At 34.6% G+C, this 17,689-nt stretch overlaps 2 protein-coding genes and 1 long non-coding RNA gene across 4 annotated transcripts; 1 reads left to right on the top strand and 2 right to left on the bottom strand.

Annotated features, from left to right (window-relative positions):
• Positions 1-222: 222 nt before the first annotated feature.
• LOC113738740 (tropinone reductase homolog At5g06060-like) lies at positions 223-1,508 on the bottom strand. Its single transcript, XM_027265996.2, has one exon. The coding sequence runs from the start codon at positions 1,240-1,242 to the stop codon at positions 445-447; it is 798 nt and encodes a 265-aa protein (XP_027121797.1). The 5' UTR covers positions 1,243-1,508; the 3' UTR covers positions 223-444.
• Positions 1,509-8,540: 7,032 nt separating this feature from the next.
• LOC113740017 (uncharacterized) lies at positions 8,541-13,777 on the top strand. Of its 2 annotated transcripts, XR_003460378.2 has the most exons (3): positions 8,541-12,696; positions 12,997-13,116; positions 13,248-13,777. It is a non-coding gene; the product is annotated as an uncharacterized lncRNA (long non-coding RNA). The 2 variants fall into 2 exon arrangements; XR_011813071.1 differs by having other exon boundaries at positions 8,541-13,116.
• Positions 13,778-15,885: 2,108 nt separating this feature from the next.
• Positions 15,886-16,374, bottom strand: LOC113738938 (uncharacterized). The gene has a single exon (XM_027266202.1). The coding sequence runs from the start codon at positions 16,372-16,374 to the stop codon at positions 15,886-15,888; it is 489 nt and encodes a 162-aa protein (XP_027122003.1).
• Between the last annotated feature and the right edge of the window lie 1,315 nt (positions 16,375-17,689).

Here is a 17,689-nt window from a genome sequence, read left to right as displayed (position 1 = left end):
ACTCATTTTACCTAACCCAAACCGGTCCAAATCACCCATTTTGCCACCTCTAATAACAATGCAGCTGCCATGATCTCTGTAGGTGGAAGTCAGACCGGGAGATCAGCAATTGCCCTTCCAGGTGTATGCTTTTCATGACAAGCACTCCGCCGTTTAGATGCTACCTTTTGATAAAAGTGTGAAGAGTAATCAACATAGTACTAGAATTAACCCATAAATCAATAGGCAAATTAGCTAGAGATACTATTAGATAGTCACAATTACATACTTTGTGCAATATAGCAGTGGTGCATAGTAGACCAATTGAGAATTCATACGAGTCAATTCTCAATTTCTTACTATAAAAACCGAGCACATACCTTCCTTTTACAACAAAATACGTATAGATTAAACACTAGATCTTGGTGAACTATTGCATCAGTAGCAAGATAGAGCCTTTAATGACTAATTCCACTGGATTCCATTTGCAGTCAGTCCTCCATCGACAGCTATAACCTGTCCGGTTATGTAGGAAGCGGCTGGCAGACAAAGGAAAGCAACCAGGGATGAAACTTCTTCTGGTTCTCCAGCTCGATTCATTGGGGTTCTTGCATCCAATTTCTTCAATTTTTCATCATAATCCTGCACAGATTCCGTTAATGGGGTTTTAATAGCCCCAGGTGCAAGGCAATTTACGCGAATGTTATCTTTAGCCCATTCACAAGCCAAATTCCTGGTGAGTTGATTCATTGCACCTTTTGTTGCTGCATAAACAGATGCACCTTCTACACTGACCAAGCCAGCAATAGAAGAAATGAAGACGATGTTTCCAATCCCAGTGGCTTTTAGGAGAGGATAAGCGAGTTGGGAAAAGTGGAAAGAAGATTCAAGATTTGTAGACATGATCATGTCATATTCTTCCGAGGTAAACTCTTCAGCTGGCTTCATTTTGGTTGTTCCAACGTTGTTTACAAGGATGTTGAGCTTCCCATTGAAGATGGAAGAGACCTTTTCGATGAGCTGTGTTCTTTGCTCTCTTGAAGATGCATCGCAGACTGAACCAGTCACTTTGAATCCCTTGGAGGACCATTCTTGCGAGCATTCATTCAGATCTGCTTCTTTTCTCGAAAAGGTGTGGACTGTGGCACCAAGTTGAGCTAGCTCCACCACAATTGCACGGCCAATTCCTCGACTTCCACCGGTAACTAGAGCTGTTTTTCCCGACAAAGACCATGCAGAATTATTTTCTCCTACCTTTGACATGGGTGGTAGTACAGTGGTAGTGATGATGCTAAAAGGTTTTTTTTTTCCTTTTTTTTGGTTTTTTTTTTTTTGTGGGGCGGGGGGTGTTTTGGTGCAAAGTTGATAGGTGGTTGGAAAGGATCGATGACCTGAATAAACTTTTTAAGTGGACAACCAGCAACAAAGAGCCTGTGTTTTGGGAACCAGAAAAGTTCTAAGATTCGATTGAAATATCCTGAATTGGTTGATTGAAGACAGAAAAGTATTTCGTGATTATTTGGAATGAAATTTTCTTTTCTGGTTTATGATTTTGTGGTGTACAATATTGTAGGCCTAAAGTCAAAAAACAACAACTAGATAGATGGTTGAATAACATCGACTGTACAAATTCATATCATTTTCAGACAAAGAAGTGTTCAAACGGAAGTGTTAAACAACATATAATTCCCCCATCGGCTTGCAAATCCCTTTAAGACCAATCAATAATTCTCTTAGATCTCTCCACTCATCGAAGATAAGTCCAGGTCCAATTCAATCGAAAAAACTTGAGAATAAGCAAAATTGGTTTCCATGCTGCCCTAGTTTCCGGACAATATTACAGAATCATCTTTTCTTTTTCTTCATCTATAACTGCATTATTCCTCTAGAGATTTGTTGATTTGTCTGTGGTATTGCAGTAGCCGTCATGATTCATGACTGTTACGTCTAATGCAGCAACGCTTCTTTATTCTTTTAGCTTTCTTTCATCTTAGTCAGTATTGCAGGCAATTTAATATCTGAAATTTCATAATATATATATATATATATATATATATATATATATATATATATATATATATATATATATATATATATATATATATATATATCATTATCATTATCATTACTATATGGGTAAAATACCCAAAAACTCCTTGTGGTTTGCTAAATGTTCAATTTAACTCCCTCTAGTTTGAAAACCTATACTATAACTCTCTGTAATTTCAACTAAATTGAAATTGGACGGAAAGCATCTAATCTAACAGTTATACATGAAATGTCAATATTGCCCTTATATAAATGAATTCCTTATAATTTGTTGAATGTTCAATTTAACTCCCTCAGATTTCAAAAATTATACTAAGACTCCCTATGATTTCGACTAAATTGAAAATTGAATGGAAAGCATCTCACGTATAGTAGGACAATATTGACATTTCACACACAACCGTTAGATTTGATGTTTTATGTCCAATTTTCAATTTAATCAAAATCATAGGGAGTTATGGTGTAGGTTTTCAAGTCAGAGGGAGTTAAATTGAATATTTATCAAATCACGGGGAGTTTTTGGTATTTTACCCGTACTATATAAAAAGTATGAATCTTGGTACGAGGAAGTATAAGTGTAAGCACTTTTTTATCTTAGTTTTTGTTATCCCCAAATTACCTTTATGTCTTTTTATTAGAATTATTTCATTTTAATGTGGCACTAATTAAAAGAAATAAAACACTCCAATTGATTACATCTTAATAGTATTGGTAATTATAATTAAAACTATTTACCTACCCTTAGACTCTATCTCCAATTATTAAACATATCAAAATTTCTTAATTGAAGTATGAAAAATTTCTTATTAGTCATTAGTTGAGATTGTAAAAGAAAAATCAATGTCAAAAAATAGATATTCTCTAGAAAATGGAGAAACGTATAAAGAGAAGAGAATCCTTATTCATCTGTATATCTTTATACAAACATCACAACCAAATTTTACAATTGTGCACTTTTTACTAAGATTCATAGTTTTTCTATAGTAATGATGAAGAATTTTTCATATTGCACCAAAAAATGATGACACCTTTATAACTGAAATAGTATTATTAAACTAGAAAAAAGAAATTAACATAGCACCATACAAACCACTATTATCATTAATAGCAACCGATCAAAACAAGAAGAACTGAAAAAAATTGAAAACTATTTATAAAATGACATAAAATAAATAGCAAATGAATTAAAAAACTAGAATACAATTCAAATAATACTAAAGATAACTTCCAAATCATTGATATCCAGGGAAAGACAAACATTGTTATTGACAATAATATAGTAATGCTTCATTTGTATTGGTTTGAGCAAACCAAATCCATCCACCAAATCAAAAGCCATCTCTAATGATAAAGTAAGAATTATAATAAGAGTAAACTTAAAATGAGGATTGATAAAATGAAAATGATATCCAAATTGTTATTGGTTATGCTCAAAATACCCTTATTTTTCTAATGATCACATATATTTATTGCATTGAAATATTAGTGAATAATGGAAGAGGTTATGAAATGCAAAACTTTAAAATTAAGTAAATTTTATTTATGGTGACAATTGTAATTAGACAGATTTAGTGCATTCCAATAATTGATAATAATGATAGCGGATATGGATTAAAAGTCAGCAATTAAAAAATATAACATTGCAATATACAAAAAATTAATATTAAAATTGTTAATTACCCATAATTCTCATTCCAATTGCATGATTATCAGAAAAATGATTATAAAACAAAAAATATTGTACTCATATGAAAAAAGTAGACTTGTTGCTTTTGGTCCGCATTGGATTGTGCTAAAAATATGCATAAAAGAAAAGAAAAATAGAAAAACTTCAACTATCTCTATCTATCAAATTTTAATTGTCAGAATGTATAAGCCAAAAAAACTTTATGTGGTGGATCATTTATACTCCATTATTGATAAAAATAGAATTAATATAATACAAAGAATTCAAATTACGTATATGTTTATTTTTCTGACTTCATTATATTCTTCATTTATAAAAAAATTGTAATGATTGTAGTTTTTGTGCAATAGAATCATGAATATACAATAATTTTGGTAAAACATGATATTATCAATATTTGATATGTTAGAGTTCAAATTATAAATCAAAAAGTGTTCGGTTCATAATTCCAAATTCAATCCTAAGGGAGTCAACTACATTGGGATTTTTTTTTTATCTCTTTTCATTTAATAAAGTTTTTAAAAGTAACTAGTTTAAAAAAATAAATAACATAAAAATGCTATATTATGATGTTGATTATCAAAATTTCATAAAAAAAAATTTAGTATCTAAAGAATAATATATTTTAAAATATTACAATCACGTGCTTTGCACGCGAACTATTACTAGTATGTATGTATGTATGTATGTATGTATATATATGGATACAAGTGTGAGAGAGGAATGAAGATTTGGGTTAATTACATTTACCTCCCCTGAGGTTTGACCATATTACCAATCAATCCCTGTAATTTGTCCAAATAACGGTCTCACCCTTTGAATGATCAAACATTTAACAAAAACCCTCTTAATGCCGAAAATGCCCTTTTTGAGGCCATATTGCATTAAAAAAGAATATATTTTTATTTATTAACCTTCAAGTAATCCAAAAAATAGAAAAAAGTCTTTACTTATTATTTTATAAAAATCATATCTTTGCTTCCATAAATAGTTTTGAATCAATAATTATTTTAAATCTTAAAAATGAATATTCAAAATTAGATAAATTGAAAGAAAAATAAAAAAGAATCAATTATTTTAAATCCTCAAGTATGGTTCGAATTTGTGGTTCAAGGCATGTTGCGGAGAGCACAAGGCATGTTTTCCTCAATTTGAACCATACTTCAGGAATTAAAATAATTTCTTCTTTTTTTATTTTTCTTTCAATTTATCTAATTTTTAAGATTTAAAATAATTATTGATTCAAAACTATTTATGGAAACAAAAATATGGTTTTTATAAAATAATAAGCAAAAACTTTTTTCTATTTTTTTGGATTGCTTCAGGGTTAAAAAAATAAAAATATGTTCTTTTTTTAATGCAACATGGCTTCAAAAAGGGCATTTTCGGCATTAAAGGGGTTTTTGTTAAATGTTTGATCATTCAAAGGGTGAGACCGTTATTTGGACAAATTACAAGAATTAATTGGTAATATGATCAAACCTCAGGGGAGGTAAATGTAATTAACCCATGAAGATTAACTTGCAGTTTCTTGGTTGTCTACGCATCCGACATCGCATGCATCTGTCTGATTCTTTGTAAGATTCTAACATTAATTCTCAACTCAAAATAAGTGTGGGGCTTTTGTTCATGTTAGTCTTACTCCAGCAGTTGACTATATGTGTTGTTTCGTATAATTGTGAAATTGTGCTATGAGATCAAGTTAAAGATCAATGGAAATGTAGGGTATGTCAAGTTTTTATTAGATATGAGATGATTTTTTGTTTACTCACCATATCACTAACGAGTTCACGTGGCTATTTGTCTTTTTTGGGTTATTCAAATTTTAGGTTATCATTCTTAAAACACAACTAGTTGGAATATTAGTAAGGTGACAATAAGATTCCATGATTAGACTTTTAACTTTGTGGATCGACTCGAACTCAACCCAATTTTGATTTACCAGGAAAAATAACCTCACCATTCCAAATGCACAGCACAATAAATGTTGGTGATACTAAGTTAAAGCTCACCAAGGTGATTCAAATTGATTTGAGCTCAAGATTTGTGCATACTTTCATCAACAATAGAAGATTATTTCAACTTAACATGAGAATAACATCAAATACATGACATGTTTTTCAAAGGAAGATTGGATAAAGTGGACGGGTTTAACTTGAAAATGGATCCAAGATCTCATGCTAAAATGCATTGGCTTTGCTTGAATTGAGTGTTTTTCTTACAATTGTTTTGTTTTTTTTGTGGGGTGTATAATAACAAACTCTAAAAATAATTCAAAAAACACACAATATCAAATATAACTTATAAAAATAAGAAAAATAACAAGTAACAAATTCTACCACTTTTTCTTTTTTCACCCACTATGCACCACCATCCACCACCTCTTTTCTCCTTCCTTCTTCGCCGCCACCTCTCCCCTCCTCTCTCCCTTTTCTTCCTTTTCCTACCATCCTTCTCCCTCTACCTCTTACTACCCTCCCTTCCTTCCTCCCTCCCCATTCACCCGTCCCTTCCCTCACCATTCCCCTCCACTCCTTTCCTCCACCCTCCGCCAACCGCCTTCCCTAGCTTCACGGTGGGGGGCAGGGGAAGGGAGCAGAAAAGAGGAAAGGGGAAGAGGGCGGAGGGAGGATGGAAGGGAGGGGAGGGAAGGGAAAGAGAGATGAAGATGGAGGGGGAGGGAGAGGAGGGGGAAAGAGGAGAAGGGGCGAGGGAGTGGTTGCAGCACAAAGGAGGGAGGAGGGGAGGATGATGGGTTATTTTTAACAAATTTACATAAAATGCTCAAAAAATTTTAAATTCTAAAAGTACCCCAAAATATGTTTTTAAAAACACTGAATCCAAATAAATCATTTAAAATAAAAGTTTTTCACATACATCGTTATAATAAACTTTTTGAAAAACACACCCAAAAATACCTAATCCATACGTAGTTATATTTATCAAGTCGTACTTAAAATGGATCGTATTTTAATTGAGCTGAACCTATCTCAATCCAAACTTAACTAATTTTTCACTTGAGTTTAATATTGGGAAGGGCGAAGTTCAGCCTAAACCTACTTTACATAAATTAGGACGCTTTGTTAAGAGCTAAGCTCGAGCTAGCCTAATCAACAGTCCAATTAGCTGGAGATACATTCTCACTATCCATGGAAACCAAATTCATATATTCCTATTGCACAACAATCTTGTGGATAAAACAAAAGCAATGCAAGCATCAAGAAACAATACAAACCAGTATCATGCTGAAATATTGCATCGATAACAAGATCCAAGGGTTTATAATGATTAGTCCCACCGGATTCCATTAACAGTAATTTCTTCATCGACAAATGTAGGAAGCAACTGGGAGACGAAGGAAAGCAACCAGGGATGAAACTTCTTCTGGTTCTCCCAATCGCTTCATTGGAGTTCTGGATTCAATTTTTTTCAGCTTTTCATCAGTACTAAGCATAGGTTTTGCTAACGGGGGGTTTTGATAGACCCAGGTGCAATGCAATTTGCCCGAATGTTATCTTTTAGCCCATTCACAAGCAAAATTCTTGGTGAATTCATTCATTGCACCTTCTGTTGCTGCATAGACAGATGCATTTTGTATACGCGCCAAACCTGCAATAGAAGAAATGAACACGATGTTTCGGAACCTAGAGGCTTTTAGTAGAAGATAAGCGAGTTGGGGAAAGTGGAAACAAGATTCAAGATTTATTATTTGTATTTATTATGTTACAATTGTTGTACGTGTTCAAGACCTAACCTTAGATATTTTGGTCATACAAAATATAACTTCATTTTAATTCTGTTAAAAAGTTGATCAAAAGGAGTAAAGTGAAAGGGCAAAGTGTTACTAGGGACCAAGTCCAGAGGGACAAAGTATAATTAACCTTTTAAACTATTATGCAATTAGTTCAGTTTTAAAGAAAGTTAGTTTGATAAGAAAAATAAAATCATTACACAATTTTGGAACTTTTTACATAATTTAGAGTTGCAATATACTTTTCATAAAAGTGAAATACAAAAGAATAATTTTGCTAAAAAATTGGTTGATTTTGAAATTTTTAAAGAGCCGACTATGTTTGCATTAGAGATTATTTGAAAAAAAAATATTTGCAAGCACAAGCACCACAATTCAATTCACCTCCCAGCAACAATCCTCTCTCTCTCTCTTCAATTATTTGCAAGGGAGAAAAGATTTAAAATTAGACCGATTTCATTTGATGGGGAATTTTTGTTGTCTTTTATTAAAAAAAAAAAAAGGATAAAAAAAAAGGCCCTTGGAGTTGGAACCGGTCGACTTGTTTTGATGCTGATCCTGATTTGCATTATTTAAGTATTGGATTAGGGAACATCCAATCCTGATTTACATTATCTCATTTTTTAAATTTAGAGCTTTATAATCTAATTTTATGTTCTTCAGATCCGTTCTTTGATATCTTTATATATTTGATGATGTAATTTCTGCCATTAATGCAAATTTTAATGAAATTATGATGTTTTATATAAAAAAAAAAAAAGTATTGGATTAGGGAGTTGTTTGCTTTAGCTAGGAAAAGGGTGATGAAGAATGAAGAAGACGTGGGCAAATAAGCACGTTTTCTAGTAGCAGCAATGTAGAGTGCGTGATTCACTCAACCACGTTTCCATGCTGAGGAGAGGAAATTAAAAAAAAAAAAAAAAAAAAAACTGATTAGACGTGAAGTGGGGATAGTTGGCCGTCCAACATTGATCCACTCGCTCTTTTATTATCGGTGTGGTTTCAAGTCAGTCAGCAGTATATTTCTTCATGAAAACGCGTGCTCATTTTCGTTGTCGTTGAGAACTATAATCATTTTGTCGGGAGTGGATTTGCTCTCTTATTTTTTTTTATGAAAATAAATTATACTAGGATAGTTGAAAGTACTATCTCAAACATTAGCACAGAATAATTTGCGTTCTGGAGATGGTTTCTTCCAGTTATGCAGTCATTCATCTCGCCTTCGTGAAGGTGCAAGATGATTTTAGGATAAGATTTAATTTTGCTGAGGATTCTGGAATGCCATCAATTGACTCCAGTGATGAATCCCTTAACTTGTCCAGTTATCTGTATCGATATAGCCATCAACTTGACAAAGATTGGATGTTTCTGAGGATGTTTACAGTTTCTATCCACAGGTGGAGTGATGCAGGGAAGCTTTTGCAGAACTCGGGACGTAGTGAATGGGTATATCTGGTTGTCACCATTGAAGCCGTAGCCAAAGAGCTTCTTGAAAGAGTTCTCAACAAATGCTGTTCAAATCCTTCAGAGCTGCTCAACTTACTTGAGAGAATTGCAAACGAAGGACTGATCATTTCATGGCCGAAGTTGGACAAGTTCTTGATTATATTTCGCGGTCAGGTACCGGCTCATATCATCTGGATCCTGACTTCATTTACGACTATTCTCAGTTGTCAGAGATTTTGGGCTCCGTAATTGAGGGTCTGGTTTTTCTGGAGAACACCAGTTATGGCGTCAATGATCCTGATCTTAGAAAACAAGTCTGTGCTTTCCATGGGGAGCTGAACTTGATGGAAAGGTACCTTTAATTTTATGATGTAAATGCTACTTCCATCTCCAACTTCTGCTGCATTAGTGGCAGTGAGAATGTAATTCAGGCTTTTCTAGCTCATGTTGCATCTGTCCTTGTGCGCGCCGCAATTCAGTACGGTAATTACTGGATTGGCCAGAAAACAGATCAAATCCAAGTGGCAAACCATATGCTCAATTTTGGACTTGCATCTTTGCTGCATGAGATTGATCCTACTAATCTAGAGTTCCTAGATTCCAGTCACAATTTCCTAAAAGCTCTAAATAAATTCAGCACATCACAAACTGTTATGCCAATATCTTCTCAATGGGAGAGGGGACTCTGATCTTGAAAATGAGTTCAAGTCTTTGGTGACCTTTGTTATCTACAATAAACCAGAGGACAAAAACTCCCATGAGGATGTGCGAAGTATCTGTGCAGAAATTATGGCATTGCTTGCAGAGGCTGCTTCTCGCCATGAGATGGGACGGGACAAAGCTGAAGCAATTTGTCCTTTGTGTTCTGAGCTGCTTAAAAACGCTTGCCTTCTCAAGACAGTGCTTCGTTAAGGAGCAACTGAAAGAAAGAGCTTGTCCTCTGAAAATTGGAGAAATCAATGAGGTTTTGGAAAGTCAGAGAAGATTTACAACAGATGTACCCCATGAGAACATAGAGAATGGAAATCAGATGTTGGCATTCACAAAAGAAGTGGCTAAGGATGTTGCATCTCTACCTCAGCATGTCAGCAAAGGAAAAAAAATCTATGGTGAAAGAACTCACTTCTCTGTTTGCTTTTCAAGATTGTGATTTTCAAGGCAGAGTTATTTTTGTTTGAGTTACTGAAGAGCACTAATACAAGTATTATGGTTCTTGACAAATTCTCCCGAGTCAAATGCACCAGTGAGGTGTCATTTTGAAGAAATTCAACTACATCTTAATTCATTGACTCCTTTACTTGTTAACGTCTCAGAGTTGGACATTGATAAGCATCGAGAACTAAAAGTTTTTGGGAATCAAGTAATGGATGTAGCATACAGAATTGAAGATGTTATCGACTCGCTGGAGTCTGATGCTCATAGGCTACATCTCATATGGTTTTATGATTTACTAGATGAATTAAAACTGCTCAGTGAGGAGGCCTCCATTATGCATGTGACAACCCCTGATGCTCAAGTCCAAAATATCAACAATGTCACGCAGGTTTCAAGCAACATGATATCAAAGGATGTTATACCAGTAATGAATGAATTGATGGTGGATCGAAGGGAGGAAGAAGAAGCTATAATTGATCGACTTATTGCAAGTTCGTCAAGTTGAAATATTGTTTCTATTGTTGGTATTCCTGTTATTGGCAAGACAACGTTGGCTAGAAAAGTGTACAACTGCAAACATGTTACGTATTGCTTTCTTCGTCGAGCATGGTGTACTGTTTCACAAACATATGAGAAAAGAGAATTGTTGCTTCAGATTGAGCGTGACATTCAAGGGCATACTGGTGAAATTCATCAAATGAACGCTGCAGATCTGAAAGCAAAATTGTGTCAGTCCTTGCTGAGAAAAAGGTACCTCATAGTTTTGGATGATGTAAGGGATATTGGAGCATGGAAGTATATGGAAAATTCATTGCCAGATGACAGGAATGGAAGTAGAATTTTGATAACCAGTCGTCTTAGTGATTTTGCCTTAGATATTAAACCCGGTGATAGTCATCCTGTCCCATTACTCTCTGATGATGAAAGTTGGGAGTTACCAGAAAAGAAAATATTCCGTGGTGGAAGTTGTCCAGAAGAATTTCTGGATGCTGGAAAGAAAATTGCTAAACAGTGCAAAGGATTACCTCTTTCAATTGTTGCAATAGCTGGTCTCCCGGAAAGGATGGAGAAGAGACGAGATTAGTGGGAAAAAATTGCAGAAAGCTTGAGTTCAGAAATAATGCAAGATACAAAAGCTCACACCATGGAAATATTAGACTTGAGCTACAAGCACCTACCGGGACATCTAAAAGCGTGCTTCCTTTATTTTGCAGTTTTTCTTGAAGACAAAGTGATTCTTGTCAGTAAGTTGATGCAATTTTGGCTAGCCGAAGGGTTCATAAAGAAATCCCAGTCAAAGAACAGAGAAGATGTCGCGGAGGACTACTTGATGGACTTGATAAACAGAAGCTTGGTTGCAATATCCAAAAAATGTTCAAATGGAAAGGTCAAAGCATGTTGTCTTCATTATCTGATATGTGATTTTTGCAGGTCAAAAGCAAAAGAAGAGAATTTCTTACAGCTCGTAACCAGGTGTGATGAAACCTATGCTTCTTTTCCTGGTTCAGATTATGGTTTAGAGGTTGATTTTGACCTCCATTTAGATCCTGTATCATATGAAGCTTATCCATTGAGCAGTTTTTTGAAGCGGAAACAATTTTTGGGTTCAAGACCATCTGGACCTGGCACCTGTACTTTGATATTCTTTACCTCTACTGATTCAGAGCCTAGATGTCCTTATGACATCTCATTCATTTGTAGAAACTTTTTAAATTTCTTCGGGTTTTGGATTCCGAATGTATCAACCTGGGTGTTTCTTTTCCAGCTGAACTAGTACTGCTGGTTCGATTGAGATATTTAGCAGTCAGTGGGTTCATACGGAATGTTCCACGATCAATAGCCAACCTCAAGAAACTAGAAACATTTTGTGCGACTGGTTTCCATGGAAGGTCATCTTACCAGATATTATTTGTCACCTGCCAAGTTTAAGGCATCTTCATGTTAAGAAACATGTTGCTTTCAACTTGCAAGATGAAGAGGTTGGAAGTTCTTTTGATCTATAGAATTTGGTCAGCTTTTCCTTGCCAGCACTTTCTTATGGGGAAGATACGGAGAAGATACTTAAAAGGTTACCTAACTTGGCCATGTTGAGATGCATATTCTTGGAATCATGGGATTCTTCCAAGAATATGAACCAATTTCAGAGATTGAATTCTCTGTTTCATTGGAGACACTAGATATTTTACTTTGGTTGGTTTCTTAGTGCCAGCTACCTGATTCTGCCACTGAATCTAAAGAATATGAACCTACCATGGAATCATATTTCTGTGACAGGAAGGCTACCAAAACTTCAAGTGCTGCCTTTGTTGGGCGAAGATGGGACATGAGAGAAGAAGAGTTCCAGGAACTTAAATTCTTGAAGTTAGAGACCGTGAACATTGCCCAGTGGAACGCCTGTAGTGATCACCTTCCCAAATTTGAATGATTAGTGCTACAAAATTGCAAAAATCTTGAGGAAATTCCTTATGATTTTGGGGCCATACCAACCCTCGAGACCATCGAGGTGCATTGGTGTGGCCAATCTGCAGAAGCGTCTGCAAAAGAAATTGGGGAAGCAACTTATGAGATCAAAGTCCTGATCAGTAGTTCATAATTGAGATCATCGGTATAAATCATGAAGGACATTGTGGTATTTTCCTGCTGAAATATAAGCATGTTCATTGAATTTTAGCTGTTGAATCATTTCATTTGCTCTTTTTTGAGATGATATCTCTTTCAAAATCTTTATTTGAGGATGTATCATGACTAGTTAAAAATGTACAGAAACTTAAATGAAAATTGAATTTGTCATCGGCTTATTTTAAAGTTGAGAGCCTTGCATTACCATTTAATTGCTCCATAGTGATTATAAGTTTAATCAATTTAAGTAGGTTTCTTACTTAAGTTGCTTATTCATTGTCTCCTTTTTGACACATTCACTCCTTACCAGAAATACCAAAATAGCAAGCACATTTCTGTGGAGAAGCTGATTCATCCAAGTACAGAAAAAGCACTTGTTTCTGATTCTTTCTGATGGTAAATTCTGGAGGCCAGCATGTGCATATTATATGTAAGTGAGGATGTTTTTCATTTCATTTCACTCATGCATGCCTTGGATATGTGCTCCTTACATCAATTTGTTTAAAATTTCTAGAAGATTACTAGTTAAAAAGTTGAAAGCAACTCTACATCTTCTTGTAGGAAGATTGTCCTGGAGCTGCCTTTACATTGTCAGTGTGCTGTTTATGGTGAATCTCAGGTTATCAGTTTCATCTTTTGAGATTGATGTCCGAATCATTGACCTGGGATAGTTTTCGTCTTCCCTGTGCAGCCACTTCTTGGAGAACCTGATTACTGTTGCCGATTGACCTTAAGCCCATTATCAAATAATTGCAGCCAAGAAAGATGCTGCATTGTTTGTGCAAAAGGTTTCAGCAGCTAATTGATGATGGCAGTTCTCAGATGGATGTCCACCTAGCAAACGCTGTGATAGGTCAAGGCTGAAGGAAGAAGAGACTGGAAATGCAGAAAATGTATACTATGTTCATCAAAATGAGCTTGTCATACTAAAGACAGGAAAAGAGAAAATGCCAAATTGAGCAAGAATTAAGAAAGAAATAAAACAAGCTATTTTGCAAAGAGCCACATCGAAGTTGCCACCCGTCCAGGAAGTGAAGGCATATATGTAAAAAGCCATGAATTGCAAGTTCATCCCTCTATTGACTCCTGCAGTCTTGGATTTTTTTTTTAAATCAATGATTAATCTTTTCTATACAGGTGTAAAAAGATGATTTTATACTTGAGTTAAAAAAAATGTTTTTTCGATCAATCGGCAATTTTTACATTACTCCTACTCCTACTCCTACTCTAACCTATCTAAGGAAGGCTCCAACTGGATCAAGGGGAACTAATGGGGGCTTGAGTAAAATTTAGAGTAAGTTTTTTATATATTGTCAATGGTATTTTTTTTTTATATACTAGCAGATTTAGATCGTTGCTACATAATATAAATTCAAATTTAAAATTCATATCATGGATATGTGGAATATATCTAGTGGTAAAAAAAAAAAAATCAGTACACTATCAATCATAAGAAGTTAATCTTAAAAGTTATAGTCACACACCTTGACCCTCAATCATAGTGTTTCCAACATAGAATTTTAATTAAGTAGCAACTAGGGAGAAAATTAAAGACATTTATGGAACTTGCCCTGTATGTTTCAGGGATGTTCGAAAGGCCTTTCAAACCCGGATTAACACAGGAAGAGCGTTACGATATGATCTAGTATCCTAAAGTCATGTATCAATATTAGTCATGTGTTAAGGAATAACAAGTGTGTTAGGGATTTTATTCATAATTAAACATTAATTTTATTCTAAGATGCTGAAGCCCATTCAGCTAATTTTTTTGGGTGGTAATTTTCTATATGTTATTCTTATCTTAGATCCCATTAAGTTTTTTTGAGATTTAAGAAAATATCATTCAGATATCTTGCATTCTAAATATTTTCATTAGAATTCCTTTTGTTCCGTACCCAAACAAAAAAAAAAAAAAAACTTTGAGGACAAAATTGAAAGTATATTCTGAATTGGAGGATCAATATAGATTTCGGAGCATTTTGAAGGACCACAATGAAATTAACACTTTAAGGGGAGTATCAGTGTTTTAGACCCAAAAAATCAAATAAAGTCATCTACTATCAGTTTCTTTTTATTTTTCTGAGATGATAAAGAAACACCTATTAAATCATTTAATCTAAGCCTCTCTAGAAGAGAAAACAAAGAATTTTAGGTTTAAGCTCCCTTAAAATAATAAAACCCAACTGAGGCTTCTTTTGTATTATTACAACTTAGCCCACTAATGATCTACCACCCTCAACTGCAGGATACATTACCATTATCAAGTATAACTAACCAGTTTGCAGCTTCTTGCAATTGACTGAAATCTTTATTCCAATTGCCTTTTGTGATTTGTCAATACCATACCTTCTTCTTTTCCTTTTTTCCTTTTTTTTTTTAATCTTACATACATCAAATCGTTACAGTTCGTTTTTCTACAAGAACTCTAAAATATAACAATGCAAATGTGAACGAGCCTCACTGACTACTCTCCCACTGGAGTGGTCATAAATTTGTCCATTACAAACCTGTTAGGCCTGCTTTTCTAGGTTAATCATCTAGGATTATGTCATTTGACAGAATTTATTTGCAAAATTCCATGCTACTCCTGTTTTTTAGCTTCCTGTCTCTTTTTATTTATCTATTACTTATTAACTTACTACTTCTACCCATGTTAATAAGCTGAAATGTACTGTCCCTATCCCACTTGAAGAAGCACTAAAAGAACACTAAGGTTTCAGCAGACAAAAAGCAAAAGAACTATCAGGTTTTAGGAGACAAAAAGTAAAAATAAAAGCCAGAAGCAAAATGTACTGATACTAGACATGCAGTACAAGATCAACATTTTGACCCAAAAAAGAAAAAGATAAAGAAAAAGAAAAGGTACAAGATCAACAACCAATAAACGGCGAAACTTTAGCAGTTGAGATTTTGAACTGTATTTTTCATTGATATGCATAATCCCAGAAGCTTCAATTGCATCATTGACTGTAATTGCAAACTAATTGTTACTAAATTAAAATGCATCTATTCATGGTTCCTGAGCTTCAGATTAAATGACACACATGTCCAACTTGCCTTCCTTTTTGCCACACTTTTTTTAAGAAAAAAAATAAACACTAAAAATATATTGCAACTAAATAATTTGTCACCCAATTCAATTCAATTGAAAGCAAGATATGAAAGAAGAAGGCTAAAAATGACCTAAAAATTTGAGCCATCATCCAGGCTTATCAAGAGACAGATTTCCTTCTTCTTGGGGTGCAAGTGGTTCATTAAATCTCCTAGAGGATATCCTATTAAGTAAATTCCTGAGGCTATTCTTACTCTCTTTCCTCTTCTTGAAAACATGCCCTGCATCATCCTTTTCAGAGAATGTATGATCCAAAACTAAACCTCTTTCCAACCTTCTTGCAATTGTAACAATCTCATAAGAATCCCAAAGGGATTGGCCAAAATCCCAATTACTACTTGTACTACTACTGCTGCCATATCCGTCACCTGATGATGCTTTTCTTGCAGCTTCAAGCTTGAATCTGCTAGGCTTGCCCTTGAAATTTCGCCGGTGGGCATCAAATTCATTTGGTGATGACTTAGAGCTGCTGGAATTGGCATACCATGCTTGTGCTACTGCCTTGATGATCTCCAGATCATGTTCGTTTTCACCATCATGAACACGCTGCTCTTGCTGTTGCTGCTTTTTCTTCATAGGGTAGCAATTTAATTGATTTTGGAGTCAAGAAATTGGTTAGTGCTGCATGGGCCATGTTATTATCCTGGAACTATTTGAGCCTCTCATTTTGGAGCTGCAGAAATGTGGGGATGACAAACTGATCAACTGAATTTTGTCATCTTTAGGACACCTTAAGGGGACGAGGGGACGAGGGGCCTGACAACCGTCCCAGGCAGTTCACGGCTTGGATGAGGTCTCAAAAATTTGTGCGGTTCAGATCACGTCTTGTAACTCGATTTTCACGCCGTGTGGGACCCACAAAAATGTTGTTTTAATGTTACTCGCTGTTGTTCTATTATTATACCTTGTACAGATGATGTTACACCATGTACAAATGATATTATACCTTTCGGAGCAGTTGTTACACCATGTACAAATGATGTTACACCTTCCGGAGCGATTGTTCTGATAACCGCTCCAGCCCCGCGTCCACCTTAAGGACCAAAGATGAGTTTCTGTCAATGTGTTGTCATGAATGGACCAAAGGAATAGCATGTTGTCATGAATGGACCAAAGGAATAGCATAATTGCATGTAAGACATGGATACCTTGCTTTGTCTTTTAGATTGTTGTACTATACTTTTGATGTATGAGAACATGAAAGGTCGTACAAAGTACAGACAAAAGAGGGTGGCAGAAACCCACAATGGTAGGGTCATTTATGATGTTACAAGTTAACCTACAAATAGTAGGATGAACACTAATGCATGGTTAGATTTCCTAACCTCCAAGACTTAGCTTACCAAAAAATAAAAATAAAATAAAATGAATCTCTAATTCTTAGAACTCAACCTCAGTTGTTTTTATCAATAGTCTATGGCCTCATTGCCTTTATAAAGGGTAGTACATAGTACATCATTATTTTGTCAAATTGCAAAAAAAAAAAAAAAAAAAAATCATCAATCTTTTTTTTTTTTTAAATAATCGTCAATCTTATACAATTAGAAGTTATGTAGTTACAATTTTGATCTCTATAGCCACACTGAAGAAAAAACAAAATGAGTTGTCTGCACATAGTTTATTGTAGTAAATGGGCGAAATCTGTCAAAGGTTTTATTTAAGTGAGTAATGCCTTAAGGTAGAATGAACACTTTCTACAATTAATTTATTCTTCAATCCTTTTTTTTTTTTTTTTTTGTCGTAAGTGAGAGGTCTTGAATCCAAAATTTCTTATTTATAACACTCTCACCTTTTGACTCAATTCAACCCTTTCCCAATCCTAATGTGTATAATAGCTAGGACAAATTTTTGTTTTAAATCCTCCAAAATTTTCAAATCCACATTTTTATTT

Source organism: Coffea arabica, chromosome 4c, assembly GCF_036785885.1.
Source record: "Coffea arabica cultivar ET-39 chromosome 4c, Coffea Arabica ET-39 HiFi, whole genome shotgun sequence".
Classification (NCBI taxonomy): Eukaryota; Viridiplantae; Streptophyta; class Magnoliopsida; order Gentianales; family Rubiaceae; genus Coffea; species Coffea arabica.
The sequence above is the reverse complement of the archived record's forward strand: the minus strand, read 5'-3'. Positions and strand labels throughout refer to the sequence as shown.